Source organism: Aplosporella prunicola (assembly GCF_010093885.1).
Source record: "Aplosporella prunicola CBS 121167 unplaced genomic scaffold K452scaffold_111, whole genome shotgun sequence".
Classification (NCBI taxonomy): Eukaryota; Fungi; Ascomycota; class Dothideomycetes; order Botryosphaeriales; family Aplosporellaceae; genus Aplosporella; species Aplosporella prunicola.
The window spans coordinates 1-19,878 of record NW_022983639.1 but is presented as its reverse complement, the minus strand read 5'-3'; the positions used below and the strand labels follow the sequence as shown (position 1 = coordinate 19,878).

Below are 19,878 nucleotides of genomic sequence, written 5' to 3'. Positions count from 1 at the left end.
TTGAGATCCTTAATTCCTTGCAGTAGAAGAACGTGTAGTGTAAGGGAGTCAGTTTATTATGTAACAACTAACCGTAGGGTTGAAGCTATGCGTTGTTAGAGTGATACTGGCTGACAGCAATTTTCAATCTGCTACTACCTTGTCAATAATCCTATCAGCCTCCCTCCTCACATAAGTCTGCATCCAAACGGCAATCTGGGCATAAAAATTATCTCCTCTCCCCTTCCAGCAACCCGGAGTATTATAATCAGACCCAGACTTCCGTGCCAACAGACCCAACAAATGCTTCACCTTATCGAGGCCAATGCGGATGATATGGCGCCTAAGCTCCACAGCATCCTGGCCCACAACCCTACCGGCGCCAAAGCGAAACACGTTCTGGCCAGGCATGTAGATAGCGTGGGCGAAAGTAGCCGTGATCTTATGCAAGAAGACGTACGCGAGGACCTCGAGGGAGGGGTCGTGGGCGCACTCGCAGGCCGCAAAGTCGGCCACGACGGCCAGCGCGTCCTTGTTCTGCTGCAGCGTGCACTGGACCGAGGGGCGCTCGAGCTCGAGCTCGGGCCCAGGCGGGTCCCGCATCGAACACGCAATCGCGACGAAGCACGTGCACGAGGGGTTGGCGCTGACGCTGGGCGGCGGTCCAGGCTGCCGATCTGCCCACCCGCTTGTTGGTGACTCTCCTGCTGCTGCTGCTGCTGCTTCCGTGGCCCACATTGCCGGCAGAAATGCCATTTCGGGGCCGTCGGTCTGGTCGCCCATGCTTGTGTGGAACAGAGTGTGGTTCGTCTCCGGCGTTGCCGCCCCTGCCAACGGCGGGACCGACGCGTCATTGAACAGGCTGGAGTAATGCGTGGAGGCCTCATCGCCGCCGAAACATGATGTGGGGAAGGGCGAGAAGTTGTCGGAAGGTGGCGATGGTTTTGATCCTTCTGGTGTGGAGGTTGGAGGGGATGTGGATGTAGATGCCTCAGGGCGCTCTTTCTTGGCCATGCGCCTTCCGGCTGGCTTCAATTGGCTGCGGATGCAGACTATCTTCAGCTTCTGGCATCGGATGCAGGTGTCGGACCCGGTGAATGTGCATCTGAGCTTCAGCCGATGACAAGGATCACAGGAGGCTCTCAGCCTCCTAGGGGTCCTTTGCTCGCTTTCAGCCATGTCTGAGCCGGAAGTAAAAGTTGGTTTTCAGGGATTGTTGTGAATAGGTTGACGATGTTCCCAAGCTAAAGTCCGTTGTCTGTGATAGCAAATTGAGAGTCTGGTACTTGTATACACGGGCTGACTGGCTGCTTCTAATGACTTCCGATAGCCGTAGGTGTTCAGAATCACACTCCTCAAGCAACCTACTGGGGCCCCGGACTTGGGGCCGTAGGAAAATTCGGGAAGTCGTCGCCCCCAAACGGAGGTAAAACTCTAGACAACAACTGTGGATCGCGTTCCACAGAGCATTGATGAGTACGTCGTGAATCATGGCTGGAGGGAGACCCACATGGGAACAGCTGCAGTCTACAGATCGGCAAGGCTCCAGGACTCCATTTGGTAAAGCCAAGAAGCTTTGGATAAGGTTGCTAAGCATGTCGATGAGCATCTCCCTCGACTTTTCGTTTTTTTTTTCTTTTTAACCGTAAGATGCTGGTACTCGGCAACTCCGAAAAGAGCCGAATCAGGAAGGTCATGCATTGAGGCCCCCAAAGCCCATCTGCAACTATCCGTCAAAGTATCTTCCCGGTAGCTGGTAAACACTAAAAGAGCCAAGGTTACATAAGTATCGCCGTCGGCCGGGATTGCACGCATCCTATGGTGAAGCGAGTAAGTGGCGTTGATCGTACGCGGTATTGCGAATTGAGCGGTGCTCCGCTGCCTACCTCAGTTCGCGCGGTTTTGCCTGTTACTAGGGTATGTCGACCGGGGGAAGAGGTGGGTCTCACGTCTCAAGGTATGTTGGTACACGGTGGCATGCGGCTGAGTAAAAGAAAAGCCCGTGCTTACGACCCCTCGCATCTTGTCAAATGCATACCAGACTAGGAGCCTTCGCTCCCCCCACATCGTATTACCCCGCTGGGTGATGTCTGCTATCGGATAGCTCCCACACGACCCAAGGAAGCAGGTAATGAACTAATTTCAGCAGCCATTACATATCATACCCATTCTATCTAATGTATGTACCTACCTATGCGGAATGTTTCTTGAAAATCATCCCAGCACCCAATCACCACGCATCACAACAATGACGTCTCCACCGCGTTCTCGGCCAGCCCAAACGCCTCATCAAACGACACCCACGTCTCAGCCCCCTCCGCCGCCGGCTCGAGGCTCGCCCACAACGCATCCATGTCCCCCCAGTCGACAGCCCCGCTTACCCGCTGAAAAAGTTCCGTATCGAATTGCTCATCGGACGAGGGCGCCAGTGCGCCGAGGCCTTGCTTATCAGCGGCAGGGACGGGAGAGGTGCTGGCGCTGGCGCTGCTGCCGCCGTTGGCCGTCTGTGGTCGTGACGATCCCGCCCTCGTCAATGCTTTGCTAGTATCGTTGGGGAGGCTGTTGCGGCGGAAGCCGCTGATGATGGCGTCGACGTTACCGGCCAGGGTGCGCGCTAGCTCCGAGACTTGGCCCGCCTCTGGCAGGACCCCGCTGTACATTTCAACGACCTTGATGGCTGTATCGATGGCTTTGCATGTCGCTGCCGTGTAGTGGCTAATCGGGAATGTGTAGGCGAAACCGAGCATCGTGAACAGGGCGTTCTTCTGCCAGCGAAATACCTGGTTCATGCCGTTCAGGACCTCCGACGCGTCCAGAGCCTGGTGGATGAGGTTGGTCAAGGTGATGGCATGGTTGAGGCTGGAGGTAGCTTTGTTGTCGGAGAGCGGCGTCGACGCTTCGGGCGTGGGCGCAAAGCATATGAAGGGCCGGTATAAGTTTAGTGCGTGTTGGTGGTACTGAAGTTCAAGAAGGAGCCGTTGCCGTTGGTACTGGATCGGCACGTTATGGTCGAGGTCGAGTGGGGCACGGTCGGTCGAGAAGGCTTCGCCGCCTCTCCGCTGCATGCGGTAGCCGACGGGGACTTGCGAGGCCCACGCTCCCAGCAACTTGATCTGTTCTGTGAGAAAGTGTGCGGCTTCTTCTCGTGTGGCGCTGTTGCTGTAGAAGCTCTTTGTGCCGGTCTCGCTCAAGCACTTGGCGTGAAAGGCCGAGGAGATGGACCTGACGGTTTCCAGAAGGCTCAGCGTCCGGTTCTGGAAGCCGAGCCAGGTCGTGCTGCCGTCACCGAACATGTAATGGGGCCCAAGCGAATGGGCGATGTCCAGCGCGTCAGACGGAGGATGGCAGTTGGAATGCGAGGGCGTGACCATGAATGGGCGGCCGACCTCCATGCCCAGCTGCGCGTCAAGGATGTACAAACTCCACCACGTGCGGCGAGTGATCTCCTTCTGTTCCTCGAGCTCATCCGCCGGCGGCTCGTTGTTCAGGCCGAGGATGATTGCCATCATGATGGCCTCTCCGCTCAAGACTTGAGCCCTGTTCAGCAAGCCGGCCTCGTAGAGATAGACGATGCTGAAGACATGGCACTGGACGGTGGTGATGGACGGCGATTCGATGGTGTCGGCGACCAATGACTGGCAGCGCTGGTAGTACTGCAAGCCGGCGAGAGCGGGATAGCTGGGCTTCTGCGAGTCCGGGATGAGCGAGGCGCCCAGCTGGATGCACAGGGCAAGGACTATGTCAACGAGCGGTGAGGGCTGGCGAGGGGCGTGCGGGGCGCAGCCAGCCCATAGCGAGCGGTAGTGCAGGCGGAAGTCGGCCTCGTTGATGATGGGGTAGCTGAAGTGGTGCGTCTGCCAGAAGAGGTCGAGGAAAGAGTCTTCTTGGGCGCGAGGCAGGAAGTCTGTGCCGGCCACGGCGCTAAACAAAGGGACGGGGGTGGTAGGGGTGGTGCTGCCGTCAAGAGGCGGGTGCTGGTGGTGCAGGCCTGTCGTCTGGAGGAAGGCGCTCATGCGCTTGAGGAAGAAGGGCAGCGACAGGACGCCATAGTGCACCTCGCGCGTGACGTCGACGCGCACGCGGCTTTCCAGCTCGCGCACCTGCGCGCGCAGTCGCTCGACCTCTCTGTGCCAAATGCGGTCAGGCTGGAGGCTGGGCCGAGAGAGGGGGAGGAGCGCACCTACTTGGCCGCCGCGGCGATGCTCCGGAAGTGAAAGTGGTTTTGGCCGTTGGTAACGCACTCGCGACCTGCTACCTGGCAATTTCGGCACGGGCGCCCGACTTCGCATTTGATCCGCATCAGCTTGCACCAGTCGCACGCCCGATGCACTTGGCTCCGCTTGGGCCTCAGGCCGTCTTTCTGCCCATCAGCGCGCGACAAGGTTCCGTGAAATGTGGTAAACATGGCCCGATTCTTGCTGGCTGGGTCCCGGCGTCGCATACGTCCCTACCTTACTATATATGAGATGATAATCCCCTCGGCCGAACCCCCTCCCTATAACGTTCGTATTGATTACATCCTTTGCCGGTTGGATGAAAAAAGAAATATGGGAAAAGAACAGAACGGCTTATAGACAACCCGAGCCGAGCAAATTCCTCTCTAGGACTAGTCTTGAGCCTTATCGAAGCTTTACCACGTACGCTCCCGCTCTGCCGCCCTGCCGTTCGATCGTGAGTCTGTCAACTGATCCGTGCGCAGGCAGAACCTCGACCTCAACCATCCCACAACTACCTCTCTTTCATCAGTTCGATAACCACGGACACCGGCCTACCCTAACCTGCAATCCTGCAGTCAGCCACCTGTCTGAGCGACCTGCAGCTCAGCAAGGCCGACCACGTGACCTACCAGGCCGCCAGCGCGAGCCGCTTGGACTAATATTGTTCCGTTTCCGCTTCACGTTCGAAACCCGCGTGCCCGACATCGCATCACCAACATCACCCTGAGCGCAACAGCTGCGAGCCGTCGCTACGCCCATCGACTGCCAGTGTTTCGCCCTCTGCTCTTCCGCTCGGAGCATTGTGCCATAGCTGGTCCTTTCGGCGTTGGCTTCCGCTCTCGGTTGTGCGGTCGCGTGGTGTCGCGTTACGACGCGTGCATTCTTTACGCCTTTCTCTTCCTTCAAGCACGTCTCGGTCAAAGCATCCTTCTCTCACTGCCGCGTCGTCACCTTGTCGGACTTGTGTATTCTTTTGAGTCAAGGCTGCTCGCGCTCAGAAGCCTGGGCGGGTGGGATCCTACGCCGTCGCGTGGGGGATTCATTCTTCCTTTTCCATCTTTGTTTATCAGGTTTGCCATCTGCGTGATCCATCTCCAACCTATCGTCACCATCTCCGACTTTTCGCAATGGATAGTCTCAAGGTCCAAGGCGGTGATTTGAAATGGAGCATCAAGGATCGAGCGCTGATTGAATGGCACGACGGGTTGATAGGAAAGACGCGTTGCCTGGGTCACTTGTCCAACGATCCGGCGTTGGCCTTGTGGGTGGGCCACGATCCTACACCTGGTGCCAAGTCGCTTTTGATCGTGTTCGATGTGCCCTTTAAACAAAGCAGGACGCGACAAAAACGATGCAAGCATATGTGCTTTGCTGTCCGATCTGAAACATTAATGTCTAGCAATTACTTTGTCCCGGAAGTTGTCTCTACCCCCGCCCTCTCAGCCCAGACACTCAACAATCTCCGAAGAGTTGGATTGGTGGAAAACAGTTTCAATAGAGTGATCCGCATTTCTTTCCAACTGTCAAGCCCGGCACATGTTATCATGCCAAACATCCAATTCAAAACCCCTCTTGAGGGATCGGCTCGCGACGTTGTCCAAAGCCTCCGTTCCCTGTCCGAGACACGCAGCTTTCACGTCTATATGAAATTTAACACCTATCTCCAAAAAGACGCCGAAGGAGTAAGAGACATGCTGCTAGAGGGCTTCACAACTCCAGACATCGACATGCGCCCTTTGTACGAAGGTCGTCGCCCGGCCATCAATGCATGGGATAAATACCCGTGCTCCGAAGTTGATGCGTCGACACCACCTAACCCTTTGGAGAGAGAAGCTTCCCTGCCTCCGCACTACGAGGAGGTCGACTCTGACTCTATCGAGCATATCACCGACGCAGAACCGATGATACTCGTCCCCTTCAGCGACAAGGACAACGCATCGCCACGCCGACGAAGCTCGTCCGCAGGTGTTATACCTGAGACGCCAATGGACGCTGCTGCTTCGAACGGTGAGCCACAAGTAGGCTCCGAGCATCCTGACGAAAATCAAAACAGCTCGCGCCATCCCAGCCGTAAGCGAAAGGCCACAACAGAACTCGAGCACTCAGCCGCGGGCGGTCCCAGCCGCCCTGCAAGACCCCGAGCCGCTACCAAGACGTTGACGAGCACCGACCTCCACATTCTGCTTGCAGAGTGGATCCGCAGCGCGGCAAACATAAACTCGCGCGTCCACGAGCTTGCGTGCATGCGCGGCGTGCTACTCAAAGCGGGCGCGATGGCCCGGAAAGCCAATGTCGAGAGGTTCGATGAAGCCATGGACGCATGCTGTGCGAGATTTGCGTTGTCACAATCGGACGACACGTTGGCCGCAATATCGCGGGACAATGGTGAGTTCATAGGCGTCGAGGAACTAGAGCCTCAGTTTCGGGATATCGCAAAGTGGGCGAGAAGCTTCAGCCGCAAAGTGCCGAGGATGATCTTGGCCCAGTTGGTTGATTGGGGAGAGGCTGTGCGCAGAGATGATGTGGAGGAGTCTTCGACGCGAAAGAGCTTTTGTGTTTCGTCTGTCTTTTTCATTTGTGGTGACCTTGTTAACTCCAAATCGTCGTGATTCACTCTTTTATTCAGTCTTGCGGCACAATTTCCTGCTGAAATGTTGGACAATCTGCAGTCCAACCCTTCTTTTCGTTTACCGTGTACAATTTTTCTCTCTTCATGACGTTAAGTCTAGAACAGAAAGCTAGCCTCGAGGCCATTCAATTTTCATGTCTCGTCGAGTCTACCACTAGCTCGTAGGCTCTTAGGACGGCAGAAAAGTTGGCACATGCTGCACTAGAGAACTCGTATTAGGTACAGTTTTGACGCAGCAAAAAGCAAAACATTTCAGGTAATAGTTCCCCCGCTTTATAACACTAGACCTTGACGAATTCCCAGATCAGCTCGTCAGCGTCCCAGTTTTCAATCATTGCTAGCATGCTTTTCCCTTTCCCATTCTCTACATTCATCCCCACAGGCCGCAGCGTCCGCCAACTCGTCATGAGCAAGACGCACCCTCCTCTAGGCCTCTCACGCACGCGGAACTTTTCCCATCCACGAAACCGCGTAGCGTAGCAACTGAGGCTCCAGCTACTGTCTCGACCAAGGAAGCGTCCCGAGACAGCATTGCAGAATCCGAGCCAACCATCACTATCAGCTTCCGCGCACACCCAATGGGACGCATGGCCGTCCGGCAGCGCTAGCACAATGTCTCCCCCTACAAGTGTGATGACAGCCCCGGATGCGACGGACCTGATCATGTAGGTCTGACCGAGGCGGGGTGTAAGCGAAGTGGATTTGGCGTCGTCATCAGGGACGCCGACGCCAATGCTCGAGGGGGGCGAAGCAGGTGTGAAGGTTGGCGAGTAGTCCGTTTCAGCATCAGAATCCATCATGCTTATTGTTCTAGGAGCCTGGGTCGTGTCAGCTTTATCGCGGTGTTTCTTGCGTTAACACAAAGATTAACTTACAATCCCGAGGTTAGTGGATAGATTGACCGAGGAGAGTCGTGGATAACGAGATCAGACTGGCAATGCCGTCGAGAAGTGTTGAGGAAACAGCTGTGCTATGATGCAGAAATGATGTGGTAGTGATGCGAAAGTGATGAGATGGTCCGTTTGCTCCGTACCCAGGATCACTCGGTCTGTCGCACAGTTTCCTTGCGGAACCGGTAAATCATTTGTTTATGTATCGTTGGAGTTGGGAGTACACCCATCTAATTTAGCGACCTTGTGGTTGGGTGATGAATCATTAGGTGTTGCAGCGGGCAGCGATAATTCAACATTTGACCACCGAACCTGCATAAAATCCAGATAGCAACGCTTAAGGGCTAGTGATTAATCAAAGAACACCTTGTCAGCGTTGCATTTTTACAATATCCCCTGACCGGGAAAATACTCGAACCAGGCCCATTTCAGATAATCATTCAATTACCGCTTCCTGCCGGTTCTACCGCTAGTTCATGGGCTCCCGGGCCAGCGAAAAGCTCAGCACGCGCTGCACCGGGTAACTCGCTCATCCCATCTCCTGTGTATTTTTCAACTCCGTCTGCTTCGGCGATGGTGGGAACCGCCTTTGTGCGACTCCTCTTCCACAAAAGGAACACACAGAAGGCTAACGAGAGGACTGCTATAGGTACGCAGACCCCTATGGTTATCTTCACTCCGCGGCTGGTGCCACTTGTGCTACTGGAAGATGAAGTGCCACTGGTGGATGATGTAGGACCTGGGCCGGATTTGCCAATGGAGGTACCTACCATTACTCCTGTTGAATCCGGTGATCCAGCCGAAGTGGCTAAACATTATCAGCTTCTTTGATCACAACATTAGAGATTCAACGTACTCGCTGGCCTTATAGAAGCCAATCCCGCCTCTACGCCAATTGCGCAGTAATCATCGAAGACCTTGAGTGCGGACAGAACTTCCTTCACACCAGATGATGACCCGCATGTTGTCATGACCGCGTTTGATATGGCTATTCTCATCTGAGTATAACTCCTTGTGCAAAAGCAGGTATATGATGTCAACCGTAAACTATCCCCGCAACCACTGAACTGTCCACGGACGATTGTGCTTAGCGGTGCTTCGACGCATGAGTCCAGCTCAGAGTATCCAACAACATCGTTGATGAAGATACTGGTCATTGTAACGACTGAATATTTTGTGTCAATCCCAGTGACATTTGTGGGTGATGTAGGGGAGAGCTCTGTGGCTGTCGAAGTGCCATTTGCGGAGGTAACTGTGGATCCAGTTGAAGTTGTTAGCATTTCTTCTTGTCTTTTAACGTGCAGGTCAGTTTGTGAATGTCTAAATACCGGACGTCTCCATCTCCAACCCTCTCCAGTGGTGGCGGTAGGTAAAACCCTATGACAGTCAAACTGATCAAGAGCAGAGCTGAGTGAGCGCAGCAAAGAAGATTCAATCGCTCAGCTCAAAGGCTAGCGTTAAAAATGAGGGATTACCTTAGTAATGGATAGTTTTTGCTTGTTCAACCACGAGCTGAATGTACGTAGTACAGCGCTGTCACAAGACTGCCTGATTTGGTTTTTTAGTTCTCTGTTCACTGTTGTCGCTCTCCTAGGTCCCTACCCAATTTCTTAATGTCTCTCCCTTCTACTGCAAATACCACTTTGTTTTGTGCGTGCGGTTCAGCTTTTTTTAGGCGTGATCTGTACGCTGTCAGTGTGGTTCTTTGTTGTCACGCGGCCGCACGCTTACAATAATGGCTTTGTACAACGTAAGCACGTACGTGCACGTCCAATACAACCTGCACTATAATCTTTTGGCTAAGGTAAACCAAATCTAACGTCCCGAGTAGTTCCCAAAGCCAGAAACGTTCCTTGTTCGGGTTTAGCGTAGTGGATTAGTCAGCTTTCGCCATTTTCAAATCGACAACCTAAAGCTTTTCTTCGCTCAATCAACTTCCCATTCAACTTTGTTTTTTGATGTTAATACCTGGCTTTATTCTCCTTAAACCGTCAAACGTAGTTGTTTGTAGTGGCGGCGACTAACAAATCTGCGCGACTTGTGCGTCGGGTCGGCGACAACCTTTTCTTCAGTCAGGATCTCTCTGGGTCCAAGCGCAATCCAAGCATTTCTTAACAGTCTACCCGACTTTCTCCTACAATCCCGCTATATATTTTCGGCTCTTTGCGTTCTTTCCGTCGCACAAGAAGCATCTCCCACTGTCGCCGACACGCCACCCGCTGCAGGACCACCAAAACAACAGTTGAAATTACTTCAAAACCTCTAGACTCTATTAAAACTATGATCAAGATCCCTAAAGCTTTTACCCTCAGCCCGCGGCGCTCTTTCTTACAAGAAATATCTTTGTCCACGAACCGAACAACCGTCCCAAGACTCCGAACTGCACATGGCTTCCTTTCTTCCCAGCTGAGACTCAACTGTGGCCAAAACAAACAAAGGCCAGGATGTCACCGCAATGCGACAATCCCAATGTCAATAACCTCCGCCGGATTCTGGACCTCAACGCCTATCTGGAAGCGGGCTGGTGTCAACACTCTCCGGTGTCTTGTTGGATGCACCACCGGTGACTTTTCCGCAATGTGGTATCTCCAAGCTTTTCAACCGGACCTTGGGATGCAGACCATCATGGCTATTTCAAGTTTGTTTTTGAAAATCCTTCTTGTATGACTTAATATTGACTCAGCATAGTGGCCTCCGGAATCACGACATCTATCCTGCTTGAAACCGCCCTTCTCCGATTCGGCCGCGATCAGCTTTCTTGGTTAACTGCCGCAAGAACTGCCGTTGGTATGAGTATGATCTCAATGATCACGATGGAGGTCGCCGAAAATGCTGTTGACTTTCATCTTACTGGCGGCATTGTGCAGTTTGATTCTCCAGCATTTTGGGCTGCTGCCTTGGTTTCAATTGGTGCTGGTTTTCTTGCGCCTTTGCCATACAACTACCTGCGGTTAAGGAAGTATGGGAAAGCTTGTCATTGATGCCAGAGCATATTGGATTTACGCTTATACCTGTCGGTAATTGCTGCGGAACAAGTTGTTGTCATTGCAAATTTCTTCGTAGTCCTTTCTATATTGGAAGTCAGTTTTCTTCACATGAAAGATCATGCGAAGGCGATGATTCAGACTCGTATCCGCAACTGTGACCCCGCACGATCTGCCGACCTGGAACGGATTTAGGACTTAAATTCTTATTTCCGTGGGTGCTGGTTGTACGCTTCGTCCATATAAAGAGCTGCGCATCTAATTAGCTAGCTCTGCCTTCCATAAAACACTAATTCGCCAGATCCTCTACCTACTGAACCATCAACATGGCTCTTACCTATCCGCCCAAGCCTTTGGAGACAGGTGCGCAGTCTTCTGAGTCGACTCTTTCACGCTGCGCCGCAGTATGCTGACGTCACTCTCAGGTGCTAAATTCACAAGCATCCTCCACGGTGATACTTACCCCGCTATCACACCCGCACAACATGCAGACCTCAGCAACCGCATCGTCTTCATTACAGGCGCCTCGCGCGGCATCGGCCTCGCTACAGCCAAGGCATGTGCCGCCGCTGGCTGCACACAACTTGCCCTAGCCGCGAATGATGGTATCGCGGACATTAAAGAGGTCGTCAGGGCAGCAGCGCCCGAAAGCACGCGCGAATCACTCGAGATTCTAACGCTGGACGTTGACGTGCGGGAAGAGGCGAGTGTTGGCGCGGCAGCGGCGGCAATAGAAAAGGCGTTCGGCGGCTTGGACGTGCTTGTGAACAATGCTGGCTACATGGAATCGGGCAAGCCGCTCGCAGAGAGCGACCCGGATGACTGGTGGAAGACCTGGGAGGTCAATGTGCGGGGCAACTATCTTGTGACGAGGGCCATGCTGCCACTGCTGCTGAAGAGAGGCGACGAGGGGCTGAAAACGATCGTGAATCTAGGCTCGAGTGGCGCGCTCTCCTACCGTCCAGGTGGGAGCTCTTATCGGTCGAGCAAATGGGCGATTTTCAAACTCACTGAGTATGTGATGGCGGAGTATGCGGACAAGGGCATTTTGTGCTACACAATCCATCCTGGAGGGATTTTGACGGAGATGGCGAAGAGAATGCCAGAAGAGGTGCATAGTGGTAAGTGCTGGTTATCTTCTGCAGCCGCTAATCAAGTGCTGATGATGGAGCAGCTTTGAGTGATAAACCGGAGCTGGCGGGTGATACGATTGTCTTTTTGTCTCACAAGCGACGAGAATGGTTGGCAGGCCGGTACATCAGCTGCAGGTGGGACATGCCAGAGTTCCTGGCAAGGGAGAAAGAAATCGTGGATGGTGACAAGCTGAAACTTAAATTGGTTGTATAAATTTAAGTTTCAAGTTGCATCGCTCACGGATTAATCGCTCACGGATTAATGCATGCTTCAAGAACAGTTTTGATTACGGCACTATTAGCGCTCATCCGCATATCTTAAGAATCCCATCTCCAGAATTTAAGTCTACCAAAGGCCTTGCTGCGGTCGTTTAAGCTGTTAAGTAGGCCAGCTAGCATTTCAACCAATCCAAGCCAAAGTATAGGTAGTTGAAGTCGCGGTCGTAAGCGATGGCGAGTTAAGCTCGTCGGCGTGTGTTTTGATGCTCAGAGCACACATCTAGTAAAAGAATCCAAGGACCTTGCCGCCAACGCGCTTCTCCTTGGCTTCCTCCTGGTCCATAATTCCAGCAGAAGTTGTGAGAACAACGTAACCAACTTGGCAGGAGGAAATGAGCCTGTTGGTCCACTTCTTGATATCCCGGGTCTTGATAGCCAGGGACGTGGAGACTGCTTCGGCCTTCTTGAGTTGATGTTTTCCATCGAGTTGGACAAGGAGCTTGTTGTTTCTTTGGTTATCAAGTTCTTCGATAGCTTTGATGTAACCTGTTGAATAAAACGTCAGCTAAGGAGTATTAAATCATTAGGTGGTGTCAATCCGGAAGCGCATGGAGAGCCTAAGCCATCACGCTCACCTACCGTGTTTCTGCATGACATTCAAGAAGCCGAGGACTAACTTAGAGGAAGCATTGATGGTCAACTCGCGCTTGCCCCGCTTCTGAGCGTTGACGATCTTCTCCAGCGTGTCTTTCAGCAAGTCAAGCGCAGGCATTTTGTTAGACTTTAGAGGGCTCAAGGGGAATGTGTTGCGCTTGAAAAATAGAAAGAGCTTCGAGTTGCCAGAGGTTCAAAAGTTTCAGTGCCAAGATAATTTAGCGGCTAACCGAAAATGGGGTTGGTGTGTGAATGGGTAGAGAATGTGACCTCATTTCACACATGGGCTTCCTTTGTGTTTCACACTTGACCCCGTCACGAAGTGCCCGACCCAAAGATCATTTCGCATTGAGATTTTTTAATTGCTAACGTTTAGAATGCAAATCGGTATTTTTAATGCGTCATTATCTATTACGAATGATTCTGGGTTTTTTCACTCCTCTCCCGGTCTTGGTCGCGGCTATTAAGAACGGTTTCCAGCTAATGACGCGCCTAATCAGCCTGATGAAGATTTAGCGACTAAACCTCGAACCAGACCCTCCTCTGTGCCGGTTTCTACTTTTTGTTGGTACATGTGATGCTGCTTGAACCCGTTCATTCCAGCATTTTCCCACTCTACGGGAGAACAAAGAAAATGGTCCGAAAAAAGACTAATGCTCTACCTAATCCTCGAACTACGATGCCAATAATTGCGATGGCATAAGATGAGTTGGAGTTGGAATCCAAATTACTTGGTATATTGTGTTAGTTAAAGACGGTGTTGAAATTTTGAGAGCTACTCAACCAAAACAGCGAATCAAAACTTTGAATTATTATAAAACATTTACTTACCCGCCATGGTAGTAGGCCTTTCAGTGATAGCCTCTATCGCGGCATAGCTCCTTAGAATTGTCCTGGTCGCAGCATAAGCTCGACAATACACTTCTTAATTCGGATATCATCGTGGATCATTGTATCCTCTTTTGTGGTTTGCTTTGTACCATCTGGAGAAACCACAGCTCTAGCCTTGTCCACGTTATAATCTCCCCGAGACGCTGTGCAATTAACAAAACAACAGGTTATATTTCTTGGATTGCTTTGCGCTGATCATAAATCTATGGAAATCAGAACCTGTCTTCCGCAACTGGAATGAGTTTGAATCTATCGTTCCGCAACCGCTCACGGTATGCTATGTCCGAATCATTTGCCTGCAGTGCCGATTTTATATACTGCTTGAAAGTAGCCGACATTTCGACTACTTGGCTCACATGATCTTCTGTAATGGTTGGTACTTCTTCGTTGTTTTGTTTTGCTTCATACGAAGCAAGTGCAACGGCTGTTTGAAAAGCTGTGTAACGCAACATGTCAGTTTCGTACTCCGGTCTCGACACGTTCATACACTGACCGTTACGAATTTCCCGGCCATTCCACTTAAGACTCTGCAAGCTCTTTGACGTCTTAACGTACTCCTTGGCGGTGATAGAGTATTTGATCTCTCTTCCTCCTTGCTTGTGGTTGGTGATTAGCTTTTTGAAGCTGTTGTTCCAGATCGCCAGCCGAGAAGCATCATCAAGTGGTTCGTAGCCAATCTGCAAGTGGATTCGAGACATGAAGGCTTCGTCGAAAGAGCCAACACGATTTGTGGTGAGGAAAAGTATACCCTGGAAGTAGTCCAAAGCGCGAAGAAAGACTTATTGTAAATCAGCACGCTGTAAACTAGCCACGAATAATTCTTACCTGACACAATGCTGTTCCTCCTAAGATCGTTTGCTGACCGCCTCTCAAGGTATACATCAGCCTCGTCGAGGAGAACAATGGCATCCCATTTAGTCGCGTTCCGGAAAAAACGGAGCAAGTTTTGTTCGAGCACATCAGGTTCATGCCCCAAGTCTGCCGCCGTGATACTTAGGAGTGGTCTCTGGGTATATTCGGCAACCGATTCTAGTTGCCGTCATTAGAAAAACTTTCAGATGCTTGTGCCTTGTTGTATGCTTACCTGCAGTGAGAGTTTTTCCTGTTCCCGGGGGTCCATGAAGGAGCATGACTTGGCCTTCACCTTTTCCGCGGATGAAATCGGCGAAGAAAAGATGTTCACGCTCCGCCTTTTGGCTGTATGTCTCACAAATAGCTTTTACCATTGCCTTGTTGCTCTCCGGTCTCATGACAAGAGTATCAATGACGTTCTTGTCGATTCTTGGGTCCTTCAGCCCCTTTACTTCAATTAGATCTGCAGGTTGTTAGAGCCATTACTGCCAGTAGATAAGTTCCAACGTACCCCACAGTCGGTCATGCAGCGCATATCCGTATACATGCGACCAACAAAGCATGTATTGCTCATCAGTCAAAGTCTTTGTTACCTCAAGGTCTATGTCGTCATAGTCGTCGAAAGCCAGTCGTTGGTATATCGGAGCATCAGAAGCCGAATACTCACACGCTATGCATTGACAAGCCGGGATTCGTGTTCGAGCGCCTAGCTCTATTTCATCCTGTAAACCAGGTACATGGAGATTAGGTTGCTCTCTTGATATTTCGTATTCCCAAGGTTGCGATGTATGATCAACAATGAAGCGAGCATTGTCGAACTGTCAATATTGTTAGCTGTGATGAACTGGCGTCTAGCTCGTCAAAGGACTTGACCAACCTTTCTTGCCCCGTGGAACTGGCTTGGTCCCGTATACTCTTGGAAAGTTGGCGACTTTACTACCTCGAGGAACTTCTTTCCGCGCTCAATGAGCAGCTCCTTTTGAGGTCTCTCGCCCTCCTTGACTTCATGGAATCTTTCAGGGTAGAGCCTCAGAGACCGAATCTCCCTTTCGCCGTCGAAGACTGGAATGGTAATCTTTCTTTGCGAGCGACGCAAGATTTTCCCATCAAAATCAAGATTCCACACATGTACGGCATATGGTTGCACCTTGGCAATTGAACCTATGCCCTGAGGGCCACCCCTGACCGATTCAATGATATAAGCATTGATGGCGCCTCTCTCAGGAACGTAGACTGTTGCGCCAGGCTTAAGCAGCAACCAAAGCGAACTGAATGTGGTTACTGGGATACTTCGGTTCCACATGGCTTCGACCTCTCGTAACCGAATCGAAGGTTGTCCATAGAGATATTGGATGAGAACGTCGATGTGCCTGTTGCATTCTCGGTTGTACTCCTCTGAATGTCGAGATTTAGGGCCATCGGTCTGGTCCTTGTACTGCAGAAGCTCGTCTTTGTGGTGGTAAAGGTCGCGAAATGGGTAAGCAAAAAGACCTCGGTCAAGGTTGTTTGTTTCCCCATACACTCGAAACTTCTCCTCAAGCTCTTCTTCGATGTTTTGAAACTTTATCACTGCCTTTATAGCGTTGAGAAGCATTGTGGAGTTGACACGTAGTGTGCAGCCGCCTAAAATGTCTTCGCTATCGATATCCTCAAAAGTATCGTCCGCTCTGTTTCGCTTGGACATGCCAAGGAATACCCGTCGGACCTCTTGAATTATAGAGGAAGTCTTTGTTTGGTTGAACTGTGCTTGATAGTTTGGTGCTTTTTCGTACGTCACCTCTCGTAGGAAGTCCGGCATTGATGATCCATCCTGCTGGTATAGCTCTAGGGCATAGGATACGTCTAGCGCTGGTTCGGCTTCCGTCGGTTCCTCTGGAATAGGAGTTGAAGGTCTCTCTTCTGCTTTTCTGCCATAGATATCATCCAGTATCTCGCTTCGCCCGATGAATTGTATGGTGACCTCCCATCCAGGTTCAACTAGTTGTTCCCAGAAGTTTACAAGAATACGTGTATCTTCGGGTTTCAACTTGATGATCGAAAACGTATTGTTTGTGTCGCTGGAATCCTCAAGCTGCTCACTGTACCATTCGTGTAGGTAGCAATCCACGAAAACCTTTTTGATCAGTGCTTTCATTCCCTGTAGCTTGTGTTATTTATATGCTATATCAAGAAATGAAGATAACTTACCTCCCATGTTTTGCAAGCCTCATACGGGAAACTCCATTTTATGCCAACTGGGTCGACAAATGTAACTGGAGTTACCTTCTCCTTGGTTTTATGCTCGGTTGAATTTGCTTCTGTCGATTTGACCTGGTTCTCTTCGATAGGATGACTATCCAAGGGGACTTTATGTGAGGTTTGGGCACCAATTTCCGCACTCTTGCTAGCTTTGGCAGAATCCAAGGCTTTGTTCTCGCTTTGATCTAATAATCTTAGTGAAGTGATGGGTAATTATCTGCAGTTGACCAACCATTGTCGTAATCCATAACTGAGTCTTTGGCAAGGCTCCGGTGAACCACCTCGAAGTCGCTTTCCACAGCTACAGAAGCCATGGGTTCTGCTTTGTCTTTCACCAACATTTAAGATTGAAAATGTCGGAAACAATCACGAGTACTACGCGGCGGTGCTGCGCTTATGTACGAGCATGTCCTACTTAACTAACGCAGCACATGTTTCACCGATTTTGACGGTTGTCAATCCATATTTCCCGTGAAATGCCGCAATGGGGGCTTAGCAGGCTTGGGTGCCAATCAAGAGACTGCTGCCTATCTGGGGGCCGAAATGGCGCATACATCCTTGCCAGCCTACGCGTCACAAAATTTGAGGAAGCGAAAACTTTTCAAGTCAATCGTTCAAGACCTTGTATGGTATTCTATCGTACGTTTAGTAGATACGCTAAATTAAATTCTTGATGAAGGCAACCACGACTTCCCGTTAATAGTAGATTTATTCCTCGCAAGATTTCCAGGATGCTTAACAAAACTTCACTGACTCAGAGTGCATAGCCAAGAGGAGGTTTCAGCCCCTCAGAGCTTTATTTGGTAGGATTCGATTGCTACGTGCACCGATATAATAGGTAGAAATAATCGACCAGCTGTTTGTTTTGGTTTCAGCCTCGCTGCAGGGCGATGATTTTAGCGTGGGGGCGGTTTTATACCTATCCAACTTTCCCCGCTTGAGCACAAGGTACTGCCTACACAACCTTTTTGACTTTCTAGAGATTCTAACTTTCCATAATGGAATCTTCAACCAGGCCTACTGGCTCTAATAAATGCGAAACCACTTCAATTATTCGCAGATTTACTGATACACTCGAAGCGGATAGCCCTTTGGAGGCTGGAACCAAAGCAGCTGCACATCAAGATAGCGAAAATTGTGAGGGGACAGCCAAAAACGAATCACAAGAGTGAGTTAACCGAACATGTGTTCGTACGTATAAGAAAATCCTCTCGTCAGACTAATTCTATGCCCAAGTCCATTCCAAGAAGTCGCCTTTGTCCGAGAGGCTTTAAGGAGCAGCTGTGAAGAGTATTTCTCTTCCCTGGAGAAGGAAAGAAATGATCATCGTTTCTTTCGCAAGCACAAGTCTTCTGTGAGCAACAAATTGGAAGGTCAAATCCGCCAAAGCGGTGCAGAAGACTTGGACAGTTTCAAAGAGATTGTAGATGCAATTCAGAACGACTGGAAGAGTAGTCATGGCGTTGTCTCCTCCAACTTTCACAGCATCTGCAAGACTCTTGATGCTCACAAGATGATCGTCACATGGTTTCCAAGCAAGAATGAATATGCATCGGTCCTGTCCAGTGCGCTGAAGATGGTTTTGCAGGTAGGTTAACGGCGTTTATACGCGGACAATTACGCAGTTGTTGACCAGGTGAAATAGGCATCATTAAACCACGAAGAAATTGCGGATTACCTATCCGGTGCTGTAGCTTCACTTTGCGAAAGAGTGTCGATCTGCACCAAGTTGCTACCCATCATCAAAACAGACGAATTAAAGGCACAGCTCGCGGAAGTATACAAGAAGCTTTTCGTATTTCTTTGGGAAGCAGCAAAGTGGTTCAAGAAATCAAGCGCTCGAAGGTTTTTAAACAGCTTCAACAAAACCATTGTAGAAGAACGGAAAAAAGCCGAAAGTGGCATCAACTCTGCTATAGATCTGATCAGGGAGCGTAGTCAGGTGGAGGGGCTGCGGTGGACCAACGAGATCAAAGACAGTAGTCGGAACGTGGAAGACCGTTTAAAAGAGCTGGCCATCAAAGTCGACGAATGCCGAGAAGAAAATCGCTTTTCTCAACAGGAACTCGTTACAATTGGTAAAAGAATGGTACTACTGCTCGAACAAAACTGGAAGAAGGCGGATTTTGAAACCAAAGGTATGCTATCGCCTACTTTAAAGATCAACGTATTAACTGCAAATGACAGTGGAAGAACAACACGACATGCAGTTCATGACGACACATTTTTTGGCAGCAGTGCCCGGAAACTCGCTACTGCACGAAAGACAAGAGGTCCAAGTTAATCAAAGCTCGAGATCAGAAGTGGATTCGTACTGCCAGAAGTTTAAAAAATCCATTTTCGGAACAGATGGTCTTGCTCTCGCATACGAGGGCAGACTTTTGATGGCGGATCCAGACATTATCTACCGAGTCTCGAATTGGGCAGCACGTGCCTCGACCGAGCCCCAAGTTCTTTGGATCGAGTTTCCCTTCGAGTTACAGGAAGATTCGAGTGCACGGATGGCCGCATTAGGCGTTATCCTTACTGCTGCGCAAGCAGATGCGCCTTTCATATCCTACATCCCTGGACGGCCAAATGCAGCAGATATTCCTCGCTCGCAATCGATGGAGGAAGCAGGCTTGTTGTCTGTTGTATATGGGTTGATAAAGCAGCTCCTCCGCTTCAGGCCGGAAAATGATTCTTTTAGAATCGAAAACGATACACTCCAACAGCTCGATGGAAGTATGAGAAGTTGGCGAGTAGCTTTGAACTTACTTAATAGTTTGCTCAAGCACACGACTATCCTCCGGTACTGCATCATATACGGGCTGAACGACTTTGAGGGTGAGGAGTCTGAGGGCCTTTGCATGGAGTTAATTAAGCTGCTCTTGTCTCACTCTCATCGAACGGATTCTCCGCTAAGCTTCCTTTTTACAACAAGCGGCCAATCAAGAGTCATGAATGAAGTCATTAGAAGGGAGGATCGGGCTTGGACGGGAGTGTCGATGAGGATGCTAGGGAAACGAGGACAGAATATCAGTGTATAATTCCTATGAAGTGAATTATTAGACCGGCGGTGGGCAGGGAAGATTTAGACGAGAATAACAACGGTTGGTTATTGTTGAACAGTGCGAGAAAGCTGGACACTGCTGTCGCATTAAATTGAGTGAAACTGTCTGCTTAAATACACGACTTCCCTGGGTAGAAAGG

General features: G+C 50.5%; 8 protein-coding genes across 8 annotated transcripts; 3 read left to right on the top strand and 5 right to left on the bottom strand.

Annotated features, from left to right (window-relative positions):
* Positions 1–67: 67 nt before the first annotated feature.
* On the bottom strand, positions 68–1,158 carry K452DRAFT_303545 (uncharacterized protein; the record flags this gene model as incomplete). The annotated part of the gene is made up of 2 exons (XM_033542738.1): positions 68–85; positions 139–1,158. The coding sequence occupies 2 exons, from the start codon at positions 1,156–1,158 to the stop codon at positions 68–70; spliced, it is 1,038 nt and encodes a 345-aa protein (XP_033391162.1).
* Positions 1,159–2,465: 1,307 nt separating this feature from the next.
* On the bottom strand, positions 2,466–4,330 carry K452DRAFT_208217 (uncharacterized protein; the record flags this gene model as incomplete). Its single annotated transcript, XM_033536131.1, has 2 exons — positions 2,466–4,104; positions 4,164–4,330. Coding segments are annotated over 2 exons (1,806 nt in total), but the record flags the coding sequence as incomplete, so codon positions are not given.
* Positions 4,331–7,092: 2,762 nt separating this feature from the next.
* On the bottom strand, positions 7,093–8,686 carry K452DRAFT_323054 (uncharacterized protein; the record flags this gene model as incomplete). Its single annotated transcript, XM_033544594.1, has 3 exons — positions 7,093–7,643; positions 8,486–8,523; positions 8,572–8,686. 3 exons carry the CDS (start codon positions 8,684–8,686, stop codon positions 7,107–7,109), a joined length of 690 nt encoding a protein of 229 aa, XP_033391160.1. The 3' UTR covers positions 7,093–7,106.
* Positions 8,687–10,184: 1,498 nt separating this feature from the next.
* K452DRAFT_303541 (uncharacterized protein) lies at positions 10,185–10,696 on the top strand (the record flags this gene model as incomplete). Its single annotated transcript, XM_033542737.1, has 2 exons — positions 10,185–10,353; positions 10,404–10,696. 2 exons carry the CDS (start codon positions 10,185–10,187, stop codon positions 10,694–10,696), a joined length of 462 nt encoding a protein of 153 aa, XP_033391159.1.
* Positions 10,697–11,019: 323 nt separating this feature from the next.
* Positions 11,020–12,214, top strand: K452DRAFT_293214 (uncharacterized protein). The gene is made up of 3 exons (XM_033541521.1): positions 11,020–11,062; positions 11,125–11,820; positions 11,874–12,214. Exons 1-3 carry the CDS (start codon positions 11,026–11,028, stop codon positions 12,044–12,046), a joined length of 906 nt encoding a protein of 301 aa, XP_033391158.1. The 5' UTR covers positions 11,020–11,025; the 3' UTR covers positions 12,047–12,214.
* Positions 12,215–12,274: 60 nt separating this feature from the next.
* On the bottom strand, positions 12,275–12,823 carry K452DRAFT_260668 (uncharacterized protein; the record flags this gene model as incomplete). Its single annotated transcript, XM_033538542.1, has 2 exons — positions 12,275–12,597; positions 12,691–12,823. The coding sequence occupies 2 exons, from the start codon at positions 12,821–12,823 to the stop codon at positions 12,332–12,334; spliced, it is 399 nt and encodes a 132-aa protein (XP_033391157.1). The 3' UTR covers positions 12,275–12,331.
* Positions 12,824–13,808: 985 nt separating this feature from the next.
* K452DRAFT_239383 (uncharacterized protein) lies at positions 13,809–16,042 on the bottom strand (the record flags this gene model as incomplete). Its single annotated transcript, XM_033537722.1, has 6 exons — positions 13,809–14,032; positions 14,090–14,374; positions 14,422–14,625; positions 14,681–14,911; positions 14,960–15,266; positions 15,326–16,042. 6 exons carry the CDS (start codon positions 16,040–16,042, stop codon positions 13,809–13,811), a joined length of 1,968 nt encoding a protein of 655 aa, XP_033391156.1.
* A 2,061-nt stretch (positions 16,043–18,103) lies between these two features.
* Positions 18,104–19,715, top strand: K452DRAFT_239385 (uncharacterized protein; the record flags this gene model as incomplete). Its single annotated transcript, XM_033537723.1, has 3 exons — positions 18,104–18,274; positions 18,332–18,824; positions 18,880–19,715. Coding segments are annotated over 3 exons (1,500 nt in total), but the record flags the coding sequence as incomplete, so codon positions are not given.
* Between the last annotated feature and the right edge of the window lie 163 nt (positions 19,716–19,878).

What these genes read in the sequence shown, in the direction of transcription:
- K452DRAFT_293214 (XM_033541521.1), top strand. Translation starts at nt 11,026, where the DNA reads ATGGCTCTTACCTATCCGCCCAAGCCTTTGGAGACAG. An exon ending in GCCCAAGCCTTTGGAGACAG is followed by an intron (nt 11,063 to 11,124) that starts GTGCGCAGTCTT and finishes CGTCACTCTCAG; the next exon opens with GTGCTAAATTCACAAGCATC. An exon ending in GCCAGAAGAGGTGCATAGTG is followed by an intron (nt 11,821 to 11,873) that starts GTAAGTGCTGGT and finishes ATGATGGAGCAG; the next exon opens with CTTTGAGTGATAAACCGGAG.